The sequence below is a fragment of the Phyllobates terribilis genome, unplaced genomic scaffold, assembly GCF_046119375.1.
Source record: "Phyllobates terribilis strain yellow unplaced genomic scaffold, ASM4611937v1 Scaffold_2__4_contigs__length_985480577, whole genome shotgun sequence".
Taxonomy (NCBI): domain Eukaryota; kingdom Metazoa; phylum Chordata; class Amphibia; order Anura; family Dendrobatidae; genus Phyllobates; species Phyllobates terribilis.
The window spans coordinates 26,047,800-26,063,544 of record NW_027362762.1 but is presented as its reverse complement, the minus strand read 5'-3'; the positions used below and the strand labels follow the sequence as shown (position 1 = coordinate 26,063,544).

Here is a 15,745-nt window from a genome sequence, read left to right as displayed (position 1 = left end):
AACCCCCTATAGAGTATAATGCAGACCCCCATAGGGTATAATAAAACCCACCATATAGTATAATGCAGTCCCCCATAGAGAATAATGCAGCCCCCCATAGAGTATAATGCAGCCCCCCCATAGAGTATAATGTAGTCCCTTCATAGAGAATAATGCATCCCCCCCATAGAGTATAATGCAGGCCCTCCATAGAGTATAATGCAGCCCACCCATAGAGTATAATGCGGCCTCCCCACAGAGTATAATAGAACCCACCATAGAGAATAATGCAGCCCCCCATAGAGTATAATGCAGCCCCACCATAGAGTATAGTGCAACCCCCCATAGAGTATAATGCAGGCCCCCATAGAGTATAATGCAGCTCCCCATAGAGTATAATGCAGCCACCTTATAGAGTATAATGCAGCCCACTATAGAGCATAATGCAGCCCCTCCATAGAGCATAATGCAGCCCCCATAGAGTATAATACAGCCACCCCATAGAGTATAATGCAGCCCCCCAATAGAGTATAATCCAGCCTCCCCATAGAGTATATTGCAGCCCACACGTAGAGTAAAATGCAACCTCAACCATAGAGTATAATGCAGCCCCCCCATAGAGTATAATGCAACCCCTCCATAAAGTATAATGCAGCCTCCCCATAGAGTATAATGCACCCCCTCAGAGAGTATAATGCAGCCCCCCCATAGAGTATAATGCAGCCCCCCATAGAGTATAATTCAGCCCCCTCATAGGGAATAATGCAGACCCCCCATATAGTATAATGTGGCCTCCCCATAGAGTAAAATACAACCCCTATAGAGTATAATGCAGCCCCCAAAGAGTATAATGTAGTCACCCCATAAAATATAATGCAACCCCCCATAGAGTATAATGCAGCCCCTTCATAGAGTACAATGCAGCCCCCATAGAGTATAATGCAGCCCCCTCATAGAGTATAATGTAGCCCACCCATAGAGTATAATGCAGCCCCCCATAGAATATAATACAGCCCCCTCATAGAGTATAATGCAGCCCCCCCCAAAGAGTATAATACAGCCCCCCCCAAAGAGTATAATACAGCCCCCCCAAAGAGTATAATGCAGCCCCCCATAGAATATAATGCAGTCCCCCCATAGAGTATAATGCACCCCTATAGAGTATAATGCAGACTCCTCATAGAGTATAATGCAGACCCCCCATAGAGTATAATGCAGACCCCTCATAGAGTATAATGCAGCCACCTCAGAGTATAATGCAGCCACCTCAGAGTATAATGCAGCCCCCCATAGAGTATAATGCAGCCACCTCATAGAGTATAATGCAGTCCCTCCATAGAGTATAATTCAGCCCCCTCATAGAGTATAATGCAGCCCTCCCATAGAGTATAATGCAGCCACCCCATAGAGTATAATGCAGCCCCTCATAGAGTATAATGCAGCCCCCATAGAGTATAATGTAGTCCCCCCATAAAGTATAATGCAGTCCCCCCATAGAGTATAATGCAGCCCCCCCATAGAGTATAATGCACCCCTATAGAGTATAATGCACCCCTATAGAGTATAATGAAGCCCCCCATAGAGTATAATGCTGCCCCCATAGAGTATAATGCACCCCTATAGAGTACAATGCAGCCCCTTCATAGAGTGTAATGCACCCCTATAGAGTATAATGAAGCCCCCATAGAGTATAATGCAGCCCCCATAGAGTATAAGGCACCCCTATAGAGTACAATGCAGCCCCTTCATAGAGTATAATGCACCCCTATAGAGTATACTGAAGCCCCCATAGAGTATAATGTAGCCCCCCCATAGAGTATAATGCAGCCCCCCCATAGAGTATAATGCGGCCTCCCCACAGAGTATAATACAACCCCCTATAGAGTATAATGCAAACCCCCATAGAGTATAATAAAACCCACCATAGAGTATAATGCAGCCCCTCCATAGAGTATAATGCAGCCCCCCCATAGAGTATAATGCAGCCCCCCCATAGAGTATAATGCGGCCTCCCCACAGAGTATAATACAACCCCCTATAGAGTATAATGCAAACCCCCATAGAGTATAATAAAACCCACCATAGAGTATAATGCAGCCCCCCATAGAGTATAATGCACCCCTATAGAGTATAATGCAGCCCCCCATAGAGTATAATGCACCCCTATAGAGTATAATACACCCCTATAGAGTATAATACACCCCCCATAGAGTATAATGCAGCCCCCCATAGAGTATAATGCAGCCCCCCATAGAGTATAATGCAGCGCCCCATAGAGTATAATGCAGCCTCCCCATAGAGTATAATGTAGTCCCTTCATAGAGTATAATGCAGCCTCCCCATAGAGTATAATGCAGCCCTTCCATAGAGTATAATGAAGCCCCCCATAGAGTATAATGCAGCCACCTCATAGAGTATAATGCAGCCCCCTCCATATAGTATAATACAGCCCCCCATAGAGTATAATGCAGCCCCCCCATAGAGTATAATGCAGCTTTCCCATGAAGTATAATGCAGCCCACCTATAGAGTATAATGCAGCCTCCCCATAGAGTATAAGGCAGCCTCCCCATAGAGTATAATGCAGCTTCCCCATAGAGTATAATGCAGCCCCCCAAAGAGTATAATGTAGTCCCTTCATAGAGTATAATGCAGCCACTCCATAGTGTATAATGCAGCCCCTCCCTAGAGTATAATGCAGCCCCCTCATAGAGTATAATGCAGCCCCCCCATAGAGTATAATGCGGCCTCCCCACAGAGTATAATACAACCCCCTATAGAGTATAATGCAAACCCCCATAGAGTATAATAAAACCCACCATAGAGTATAATGCAGCCCCCCATAGAGAATAATGCAGCCCCCCATAGAGAATAATGCAGCCCCCCATAGAGTATAGTGCAACCCCCCATAGAGGATAATGCAGCCCCCCATGGAGTATAATGCAGCCCCCCATAGAGTATAATGCAGGCCCCCATAGAGTATAATGCAGCCTCCCCATAGAGTATAATGCTGCCCACTATAGAGCATAATGCAGCCCCTCCATAGAGCATACTGCAGCCCCCATAGAGTATAATGCAGCCACCCCATAGAGTATAATGCAGCCCCCCAATAGAGTATAATCCAGCCTCCCCATAGAGTACAATGCAGCCCCCATAGAGTATAATGCAGCCCCCCCATAGAGTATAATGCAGCCCCCCCATAGAGTATAATGCAGCCCCCCAATAGAGTATAATCCAGCCTCCCCCTAGAGTATAATGCAGCCCACACATAGAGCAAAATGCAGCCTCAACCATAGAGTATAATGCAGCCCCCCCATAGAGTATAATGCAACCCCTCCATAAAGTATAATGCAGCCTCCCCATAGAGTATAATGCAACCCCTCCATAAAGTATAATGCAGGGACCCCTATATAGTATAATTCAGCCCCCTCATAGGGAATAATGCAGACCCCCCATAGAGTATAATGTGGCCTCCCCATAGAGTAAAATACAACCCCCTATAGAGTATAATGCAGCCCGCCCATAGAGTATAATGAAACCCACCCATAGAGTATAATGCAGTCTCCCCATAGAGTATAATCCAGCCCCCCATAGAATATAATACAGCCCCCTCATAGAGTATAATGCAGCCCCCCCAAAGAGTATAATGCAGCCCCCCCAAGGAGTATAATGCAGCCCCCCATAGAATATAATGCAGTCCCCCCATAGAGTATAATGCACCCCTATAGAACATAATGCAGCCCCCCATAGAGTATAATGTAGCCCCCCATAGAGTATAATGCAGACCCCCCATAGAGTATAATGCAGACCCCTCATAGAGTATAATGCAGCCACCTCAGAGTATAATGCAGCCACCCCATAGAGTATAATGCAGCCACCTCATAGAGTATAATGCAGCCCCTCCATAGAGTATAATGCAGCCCCCTCATAGAGTATAATGCAGCCCCCCATAGAGTATAATGCACCCCCCCATAGAGTATAATGCTGCCTCCCCATAGAGTATAATGCAGCCCCTCATAGAGTATAATGCAGCCCCCATAGAGTATAATGTAGTCCCCCCATAAAGTATAATGCAGTCCCCCCATAGAGTATAATGCAGCCCCCCCATAGAGTATAATGCACCCCTATAGAGTATAATGCACCCCTATAGAGTATAATGAAGCCCCCCATAGAGTATAATGCAGCCCCCATAGAGTATAATGCACCCCTATAGAGTACCATGCAGCTCCTTCATAGAGTATAATGCACCCCTATAGAGTATAATGAAGCCCCCATAGATTATAATGCACCCCTATAGAGTACAATGCAGCCCCTTCATAGAGTATAATGCACCCCTATAGAGTATAATGAAGCCCCCATAGAGTATAATGTAGCCCCCCCATAGAGTATAATGCACCCCTATAGAGTATAATGCACCCCCCATAGAGTATAATGCAGCCCCCCATAGAGTATAATACACCCCCATAGAGTATAATACACCCCCCCTAGAGTATAATGCAGCCCCCCATAGAGTATAATGCAGACTCCCATAGAGTATAATGCAGCCCCCCCATAGAGTATAATGCAGCCCCCCATAGAGTATAATGCAGACCCCCATAGAGTATAATGCAGCCCCCTCATAGAGTATAATGCACCCCTATAGAGTATAATGCAGCCCCTCCATAGAGTATAATGAAGCCTCCCCATAGTGTATAATGCACTCCTATAGAGTATAATGCAGACTCCCCCATAGAGTATAATGCAGACTCCCCCATAGAGTATAATGCAACCTCCCCATAGTGTATAATGCACTCCTATAGAGTATAATGCAGCCCCCCCATAGAGTATAATGCACCCCTATAGAGTATAATGAAGCCCTCATAGAGTATAATGAAGCCCCCCATAGAGTATAATGCAGCCCCCATAGAGTATAATTCACCCCTATAGAGTACAATGCAGCTCTTTCATAGAGTATAATGCACCCCTATAGAGTATAATGCAGCCTCCCCATAGAGTATAAAGCACCCCTATAGAGTATAATGCACCCCTATAGAGTATAATGCACCCCCATAGAGTATAATGCAGCCCCCTATAGAGTATAATGCAGCCCCCCATAGAGTATAATGCAGCCCCCCCATAGAGTATAATGCTGCCCCCCATAGAGTATAATGCAGCCCCCCATAGAGTATAATGCAGCCCCCCATAGTGTATAATGCAGCCCTTTCATAGAGTATAATGCAGCCACCTCATAGAGTATAATGCTGCCCCCCATAGAGTATAATGCAGCCCCCCATAGAGTATAATGCAGCCTCCCATAGTGTATAATGCAGCCCCCCCATAGAGTATAATGCTGCCTCCCATAGAGTATAATGCAGCGCCCCCATGAAGTATAATGCAGCCCCTCCATAGAGTATAATGCAACCTCCCATAGAGTATAATGCAGCCACCTCATAGAGTATAATGCAGCCGCCATAGAGTATAATGCACCCCTATAGAGAATAATGCAGCCCCTCCATAGAGTATAATGCAGCCTCCCCCATAGAGTATAATGCAGCCCCTCCATAGAGTATAATGAAGCCCCCCATAGAGTATAATGAAGCCCCACCATAGAGTATAGTGCAACCCCCCATAGAGTATAATGCAGCCCCCCATAGAGTATAATGCAGGCCCCCATAGAGTATAATGCAGCTCCCCATAGAGTATAATGCAGCCACCTTATAGAGTATAATGCAGCCCACTATAGAGCATAATGCAGCCCCTCCATAGAGCATAATGCAGCCCCCATAGAGTATAATACAGCCACCCCATAGAGTATAATGCAGCCCCCCAATAGAGTATAATCCAGCCTCCCCATAGAGTATATTGCAGCCCACACGTAGAGTAAAATGCAACCTCAACCATAGAGTATAATGCAGCCCCCCCATAGAGTATAATGCAACCCCTCCATAAAGTATAATGCAGCCTCCCCATAGAGTATAATGCACCCCCTCAGAGAGTATAATGCAGCCCCCCCATAGAGTATAATGCAGCCCCCCATAGAGTATAATTCAGCCCCCTCATAGGGAATAATGCAGACCCCCCATATAGTATAATGTGGCCTCCCCATAGAGTAAAATACAACCCCTATAGAGTATAATGCAGCCCCCAAAGAGTATAATGTAGTCACCCCATAAAATATAATACAACCCCCCATAGAGTATAATGCAGCCCCTTCATAGAGTACAATGCAGCCCCCATAGAGTATAATGCAGCCCCCTCATAGAGTATAATGTAGCCCACCCATAGAGTATAATGCAGCCCCCCATAGAATATAATACAGCCCCCTCATAGAGTATAATGCAGCCCCCCCCAAAGAGTATAATACAGCCCCCCCAAAGAGTATAATACAGCCCCCCCAAAGAGTATAATGCAGCCCCCCATAGAATATAATGCAGTCCCCCCATAGAGTATAATGCACCCCTATAGAGTATAATGCAGACTCCTCATAGAGTATAATGCAGACCCCCCATAGAGTATAATGCAGACCTCTCATAGAGTATAATGCAGCCACCTCAGAGTATAATGCAGCCACCTCAGAGTATAATGCAGCCCCCCATAGAGTATAATGCAGCCACCTCATAGAGTATAATGCAGTCCCTCCATAGAGTATAATTCAGCCCCCTCATAGAGTATAATGCAGCCCTCCCATAGAGTATAATGCAGCCACCCCATAGAGTATAATGCAGCCACTCATAGAGTATAATGCAGCCCCCATAGAGTATAATGTAGTCCCCCCATAAAGTATAATGCAGTCCCCCCATAGAGTATAATGCAGCCCCCCCATAGAGTATAATGCACCCCTATAGAGTATAATGCACCCCTATAGAGTATAATGAAGCCCCCCATAGAGTATAATGCTGCCCCCATAGAGTATAATGCACCCCTATAGAGTACAATGCAGCCCCTTCATAGAGTGTAATGCACCCCTATAGAGTATAATGAAGCCCCCATAGAGTATAATGCAGCCCCCATAGAGTATAAGGCACCCCTATAGAGTACAATGCAGCCCCTTCATAGAGTATAATGCACCCCTATAGAGTATACTGAAGCCCCCATAGAGTATAATGTAGCCCCCCCATAGAGTATAATGCACCCCTATAGAGTATAATGCAGCCCCCCATAGAGTATAATGCACCCCTATAGAGTATAATACACCCCTATAGAGTATAATACACCCCCCATAGAGTATAATGCAGCCCCCCATAGAGTATAATGCAGCCCCCCATAGAGTATAATGCAGCGCCCCCATAGAGTATAATGCAGCCTCCCCATAGAGTATAATGTAGTCCCTTCATAGAGTATAATGCAGCCTCCCCATAGAGTATAATGCAGCCCTTCCATAGAGTATAATGCAGCCCCCCATAGAGTATAATGCAGCCACCTCATAGAGTATAATGCAGCCCCCTCCATATAGTATAATACAGCCCCCCATAGAGTATAATGCAGCCCCCCCATAGAGTATAATGCAGCTTTCCCATGAAGTATAATGCAGCCCACCTATAGAGTATAATGCAGCCTCCCCATAGAGTATAAGGCAGCCTCCCCATAGAGTATAATGCAGCTTCCCCATAGAGTATAATGCAGCCCCCCAAAGAGTATAATGTAGTCCCTTCATAGAGTATAATGCAGCCCCTCCATAGTGTATAATGCAGCCCCTCCATAGAGTATAATGCAGCCCCCTCATAGAGTATAATGCAGCCCCCCCATAGAGTATAATGCGGCCTCCCCACAGAGTATAATACAACCCCCTATAGAGTATAATGCAAACCCCCATAGAGTATAATAAAACCCACCATAGAGTATAATGCAGCCCCCCATAGAGAATAATGCAGCCCCCCATAGAAAATAATGCAGCTCCCCCATAGAGTATAGTGCAACCCCCCATAGAGGATAATGCAGCCCCCCATGGAGTATAATGCAGCCCCCCATAGAGTATAATGCAGGCCCCCATAGAGTATAATGCAGCCTCCCCATAGAGTATAATGCTGCCCACTATAGAGCATAATGCAGCCCCTCCATAGAGCATACTGCAGCCCCCATAGAGTATAATGCAGCCACCCCATAGAGTATAATGCAGCCCCCCAATAGAGTATAATCCAGCCTCCCCATAGAGTACAATGCAGCCCCCATAGAGTATAATGCAGCCCCCCCATAGAGTATAATGCAGCCCCCCCATAGAGTATAATGCAGCCCCCCAATAGAGTATAATCCAGCCTCCCCCTAGAGTATAATGCAGCCCACACATAGAGCAAAATGCAGCCTCAACCATAGAGTATAATGCAGCCCCCCCATAGAGTATAATGCAACCCCTCCATAAAGTATAATGCAGCCTCCCCATAGAGTATAATGCAACCCCTCCATAAAGTATAATGCAGGCACCCCTATATAGTATAATTCAGCCCCCTCATAGGGAATAATGCAGACCCCCCATAGAGTATAATGTGGCCTCCCCATAGAGTAAAATACAACCCCCTATAGAGTATAATGCAGCCCCCCCATAGAGTATAATGTAACCCACCCATAGAGTATAATGCAGTCTCCCCATAGAGTATAATCCAGCCCCCCATAGAATATAATACAGCCCCCTCATAGAGTATAATGCAGCCCCCCCAAAGAGTATAATGCAGCCCCCCCAAGGAGTATAATGCAGCCCCCCATAGAATATAATGCAGTCCCCCCATAGAGTATAATGCACCCCTATAGAACATAATGCAGCCCCCCATAGAGTATAATGTAGCCCCCCATAGAGTATAATGCAGACCCCCCATAGAGTATAATGCAGACCCCTCATAGAGTATAATGCAGCCACCTCAGAGTATAATGCAGCCACCCCATAGAGTATAATGCAGCCACCTCATAGAGTATAATGCAGCCCCTCCATAGAGTATAATGCAGCCCCCTCATAGAGTATAATGCAGCCCCCCATAGAGTATAATGCACCCCCCCATAGAGTATAATGCTGCCTCCCCATAGAGTATAATGCAGCCCCTCATAGAGTATAATGCAGCCCCCATAGAGTATAATGTAGTCCCCCCATAAAGTATAATGCAGTCCCCCCATAGAGTATAATGCAGCCCCCCCATAGAGTATAATGCACCCCTATAGAGTATAATGCACCCCTATAGAGTATAATGAAGCCCCCCATAGAGTATAATGCAGCCCCCATAGAGTATAATGCACCCCTATAGAGTACCATGCAGCTCCTTCATAGAGTATAATGCACCCCTATAGAGTATAATGAAGCCCCCATAGAGTATAATGCACCCCTATAGAGTACAATGCAGCCCCTTCATAGAGTATAATGCACCCCTATAGAGTATAATGAAGCCCCCATAGAGTATAATGTAGCCCCCCCATAGAGTATAATGCACCCCTATAGAGTATAATGCACCCCCCATAGAGTATAATGCAGCCCCCCATAGAGTATAATACACCCCCATAGAGTATAATACACCCCCATAGAGTATAATGCAGCCCCCCATAGAGTATAATGCAGACCCCCATAGAGTATAATGCAGCCCCCCCATAGAGTATAATGCAGCCCCCCATAGAGTATAATGCAGACCCCCATAGAGTATAATGCAGCCCCCTCATAGAGTATAATGCACCCCTATAGAGTATAATGCAGCCCCTCCATAGAGTATAATGAAGCCTCCCCATAGTGTATAATGCACTCCTATAGAGTATAATGCAGACTCCCCCATAGAGTATAATGCAGACTCCCCCATAGAGTATAATGCAACCTCCCCATAGTGTATAATGCACTCCTATAGAGTATAATGCAGCCCCCCCATAGAGTATAATGCACCCCTATAGAGTATAATGAAGCCCTCATAGAGTATAATGAAGCCCCCCATAGAGTATAATGCAGCCCCCATAGAGTATAATTCACCCCTATAGAGTACAATGCAGCTCCTTCATAGAGTATAATGCACCCCTATAGAGTATAATGCAGCCTCCCCATAGAGTATAAAGCACCCCTATAGAGTATAATGCACCCCTATAGAGTATAATGCACCCCCATAGAGTATAATGCAGCCCCCTATAGAGTATAATGCAGCCCCCCATAGAGTATAATGCAGCCCCCCCATAGAGTATAATGCTGCCCCCCATAGAGTATAATGCAGCCCCCCATAGAGTATAATGCAGCCCCCCATAGTGTATAATGCAGCCCTTTCATAGAGTATAATGCAGCCACCTCATAGAGTATAATGCTGCCCCCCATAGAGTATAATGCAGCCCCCCATAGAGTATAATGCAGCCTCCCATAGTGTATAATGCAGCCCCCCCATAGAGTATAATGCTGCCTCCCATAGAGTATAATGCAGCGCCCCCATGAAGTATAATGCAGCCCCTCCATAGAGTATAATGCAGCCTCCCATAGAGTATAATGCAGCCCCCCCATAGAGTATAATGCTGCCTCCCATAGAGTATAATGCAGCGCCCCCATGAAGTATAATGCAGCCCCTCCATAGAGTATAATGCAGCCTCCCATAGAGTATAATGCAGCCACCTCATAGAGTATAATGCAGCCGCCATAGAGTATAATGCACCCCTATAGAGAATAATGCAGCCCCTCCATAGAGTATAATGCAGCCTCCCCCATAGAGTATAATGCAGCCCCCCATAGAGTATAATGCATCCACCTCATAGAGTATAATGCACCCCTATAGAGTATAATGCAGCCCCCCAATAGAGTATAATGAAGCCTCCTCATAGTGTATAATGCACTCCTATAGAGTATAATGCCGACTCCCCCATAGAGTATAATGCAGCCCCCCATAGAATATAATGCAGCCCCCCATAGAGTATAATGCAGCACCCCATAGAGTATAATGCAGCCCCTCCATAGAGTATAATGCAGCCCCCCCATAGAGTATAATGCAGACCGCCTATAGAGTATAATGCAGCCCCCCATAGAGTATAATGCACCCCTATAGAGTATAATGCAGCCTCCCCATAGTCCTACAGTAATATGGCCACCACACACTCACTGATCTAAAAATAAACACACTACTTACCTCTCCCTGTTCCCCCGCTGCTCCAGCCTCTGCAGCACGTCTCAGCAGCTCCACCACCAGTACAGCGTGGCCATGATGAAGTGACGTCATCATGCACGCTGCGCTAGAGGCAGAGGAGGAATGATGGGAGATGGAGTGTCACATAGCTCTCCCTCCTCCATCCTTGCTTTCAACTGTATCAGCATCTATGGTGAGTGCACGGCGCTGGCTATTAGCGGCACGCCATTGCCTGGGGGCCCATGGGGGAGTAGGAGCCCTAGGGAAATGCCTAGTTTGTCTGCCCCTAACACCAACCCTTGTGGCAAGCCAATATATGAACATGTGAATATGTCCATGTAGAGTAGCAGTAGGGTGGGTGGTAAGAAGTCCCCAGGCCCACCACTAAGCATTGTTCAATCCTACCACCATGACGTCACTTTGTACCTGTACCTGTAGAGGTCCTGGCCGGTGACCGGTTCATGCAGCGTTGTGAATCCCCTATTTATTATAATGATGGCCGGACCGTACCATACAAACACTTTTTACCATTTACCTTTTGTGTCCCCATCTCCTCATAGACTGTAACCCCTCCTGCGTCTGCTGAGGTATGTGTTACTCTGTAATGTCTTTATTGTCTGCACAAGTCTCCTCTGTGATGTAAAGTGCTGCGGGATATGTTGGCGATATAGTAATAACTTTTCTATGATTATGACTTCACTACCACAATAACTTCAGAAAGGTTTCGACCCTGCCACCTGTCCAGAATAACCTACAACATGCCACCTCTACCCTACCACCTCTACCTTACCACCTCTTAAGTCGAGCCTATGATATACCATATCTACACTGCCACCATCTCTTCAGGTTGGCATAAAACCTACCGCCTCCCTTCTACGACCATCTCTTTGGACAGGTTTTTACTCGGCCATCCTTTCAGACAAGCCCACAACATACCACATCTTCACTGCCACTATCTCATCAGACCAACCAACAGTCTACCTCCCTCCACTCTGCGGACAAGTCTATGAAATACCATATACTGTTAATATCACTTTGTATCTGACCTACCATCTCCTTAGAAATCCACCTACCACCTCTTCCCTTCCGCTATCTTTTCAGACTGTGATAGGTCCCACTACGACCAGCTTTACTGCACTTCATAATGTTAATTGGAGACTGAGTTTCTTGGGAATTATTGACCTTCCGTACAAGAATGAGTGGAAAGAGTCTAACATCATTGAGAATCTTCACCCAAATGATAAATGAACCTGGATATAACTCGTGATGCATGTAGTGCGGCGGCGTCTGGCCATTCCTAGGATTATATATAAGGTGGACACTGCACACTGGCCCTCAGCACAAGAGGAGTAGAGACCGGTACATCTTCACTACCTCACCATCTGCCCCACCACTCGCTATCTAGTGAAGAACATATGGTACCTGCTAGCCGGTGATGTCTCAGGGTCAGTCTGTGAGTGGGTAGAGATGGAGAGGACTGTGAGTATTTATGCAGCCAGAGAAGAAGCTCCAGGAAGATCAAAGATGCAAATGAAAGCTTCCTAAGAAAAACCCCAAGAGGACACAACAGGATTAACTTAAGTAGTGCCAAAGAGGAAAATTGTGTCATTCCGGTGTGTGTATAGTGGCCTCCTTGGATTTCCTGGGTTTACGGTTTATGCTGCCAACATCCCGTATGCAATGGAGTAGGTTCACATTAATTATATAGTCTATAAAATGACGATACTTTTATAATAGTGGGTTATTACATTATAGATTTGTTTAGCCCGAGAACGGTGGACACACTCAGCAGAAGGTCCCAGTAGAAGAACACTGTATGGGGCCTTGCTTTCCAGTAGCTCATCATTGAGTGCCCCCTTAAATCTCTTGTGCTCAGTAATTTTAATTATGGAGATTGTCAGCTCAACTCCTTATTTAATACCTAGTACAAATCAGTACATTTAATTGGTAATAAAAGCCAAGTATTCACCAAGACACAGGCGTCAAGGAGACACAAAAATACAAGCACCATTAACCAAGACATAAGAGTGAAGGAGAAGAGTATAGAAGAATAATAAGGAGTCACGGGGCGGCACTGCTGGAGAATATGAAAGATCATCTCATAGGTAGATGTACGGTCCTTGATTGAGGCCATGCGTTTCAGTCCATCATGAAGGAACCTGTTTGGTGCTGGAATGCCTCAATGAAGTGACCGTGTATCTACCTCGGAGCTGTCATCTTTTCCAGTAGGGCCCAGTGCTTCCTTGTTTTTCCTCTGCACTTTATTGCATTCACTGCAGTTGCCATCGTGCATAACTGTCACAAGGAACAGCATTTGGTTCACTTTTTATAAGCTTTCAGACAGTTTTGCTTTTTGCAAGCACATCTTGCCTATGTGAGCAGTTACCATTACTCTCACTGTTACTTTGTTTATGCAAAATCTATATACTGTGGAGCTCTACTTTACTTTGTGTTTTTCATTTAGATAGAACAGTGAAGAAGTCATAAGGCACATGAGTAAAAGTGTCAACAAAATTCAACACTAAAGAATCACCAAGACTCAGAAGCCAAGAAGTCACTCAGAGCCAGGAGATGAAAATTCATCCAGAGCCACGAGCCAAGAAGTCAAAATATCCAGGTGTAAGAAGGAAGACTTGCCTAGGGACAGGTGCGGAGCTCCGGGCCGGAACTGCCAGGGCCCTGCCCAGTGTTGCCAGGGGACGGGATTAAGAGTGCACGGGGGACTTCCTGGACAGTGCTGGGGGACAAAGGAGAGGGACGGAAGAGAGGAAGTCAGGTGTCTGGGCTCATACGAAAGAGACAGTTGGTTGTGGAGAGCAGACCGGCAGTTGGGGAGAAACGGTCTGTCCTGTCGACAACGAGAGAGAGACGTGCTGCCCTGTCCTCGGTGAAATAGTGACGTGCTGACCTGTCTGCGGTGACGGACGAATGGGTGACACAGCTTGCCGCAAAACAAGGGGCGTGCGGTCTGTACTGGGCCTACAGAAAGTGATCGTTAGTTACCTGCATCACCACAGTTTTCCAGACATCTGACGGTGACCTACGGGTGAGGACACACCTGGGATTAGTGATCCTAACGCTGGAGGAGCTTGCTATGACTCTTAAAGGAGTTGTGACCGCTGTCGTGTGGTCAAAAGGACTGGGGGCCCAGTGGGTGAGACCCGAGACCGCCCACTGCCGCCAGAAGACGGACACCCTCCGGAGTGAGTGTCTGAAGACGGACGTAGTTATCGCTAAAGGACAGATAAGTGCAAGCCTCCAGTAATCTACCTTCTCTTATTCAGCCTGAACTTTTGGGACTGCACCGTATTGTTCATCCTTTCCGTGTTATAGTTAAACCACAATCGTTTATTGTCCAATTTTACTGTTTTATTGTTGTGTTACTTAAATTTACACTCCCTGCGTGGAGAAACCAAATCTTGAATTAAACCTCTGCCATACTCTCTGCGTGCTGTGTGCGGCATCTGAGCCTTTTAACATTTGGCGTAGTCGGCAGGATGTCGTCCCCAGATGCAGTTGCAGGCATGGCAGACCAGGCCAGCGCGAGAGCCCCTACAGCTAGCCTACCCCTGGGCACCATGTTGAATAATCTTCCAAAGTTTACCGGAGACAACATGATGCTGTGGGATTGGGTAGAACGGCTTAAGAGCATGTTACGGATGTACCCAATGACCCCCGATATGCAAGCAGAGATAGCTTTGCTGGCTTTAGAAGGAGAAGCTCAACAGTCAGTAATGTTTCGTTCCCCCACTGACCGAAATATGGTGGAAAAGGTGGTACGGATCCTAGAAGAAATGCATGGGGACCCTACTAATGTGGCAGAGTTAAGGATGCGACTGTTCCAACAGGTACAAAGGGAGGGGGAGACCCAATATGTCAACGCCCTACAGAGTGTGTACACTTACCTAGAAGACGTGGGAGTGGGGCCCCCGGACCTAGTACTTAGGGACCAGTTCGTAGCCGGCCTCAGAGATGCACAGCTGAGACAGGCCTTGCGAGAGCACTTGTGCACCAACCCGCGTATGACATTTCTGGAGGCAGGGGCAGAGGCCCGCGTGAGGGAACAGGAGATGGGGGTAGTGGCCATGGCAGGGATGGTCCGGGGCAGTGCAATGCCCACGGCCGAACCAGAATGGGCCCGAGAGATGCGGCGGGAGATCCAAGAAATGTGAGAAGAGTGGTACTATATTCGAGTGGCTCAATCAGTGAGAGCCGGAACAGTTGACCTGAGACCCCCGGGAGAAGTAAAGGACGATCCCAGACCCCAGGTTGGAACAGAGCCCAATCAGGTGGCCCGACGACCCCCTGCAGACAGGGGACCAACGTGTTGGAATTGTGGGGGCATGGGGCATTACACCAGGAGCTGTGCCAGTCGAGGAAGGCCTCTGTCCCGGCAGCCGTTAAACTGACGGGCTCCGGGTGTGAGGGACGCAACCCGGAGCGGAGTAAGGCTGTGAGTCCCAAAGACTTAATATCCATGAGCCCGACAGTGTGGGCCGAGCTTGGCGGATGGGCGGTTCACTGCTTGATCGACACGGGATCTCAAGTGACCACCATGGGAGAAACTTATTTCCGTCAGCGGTACCCAGAGATGGCACGAAATGAAGGGGGTCCCTTGATAAAGCTCACAGCCGCTAACCAACTGCCCATTCCGGTCACAGGAGTAGTGTGGTTACGCATCCGGGTGTGCGGACAAGATGTGGGAAGAAAAGAAGCCATCCTGACAGGTGG

The 15,745-nt window shown here is 46.9% G+C and overlaps 1 protein-coding gene across 1 annotated transcript in view; it reads right to left on the bottom strand.

The window, feature by feature from the left end:
• Positions 1 to 12,638, bottom strand: part of LOC141243710 (tyrosinase-like) — a 52,782-nt gene extending 40,144 nt beyond the window's left edge. Inside the window, exon 1 of the mRNA XM_073668946.1 lies at positions 12,437 to 12,638. Within this exon, the coding sequence (XP_073525047.1) occupies positions 12,437 to 12,623 (187 nt within the window). The 5' untranslated portion in view covers positions 12,624 to 12,638. The remainder of the gene's footprint in view (positions 1 to 12,436) is intronic.
• Positions 12,639 to 15,745: the final 3,107 nt, after the last annotated feature.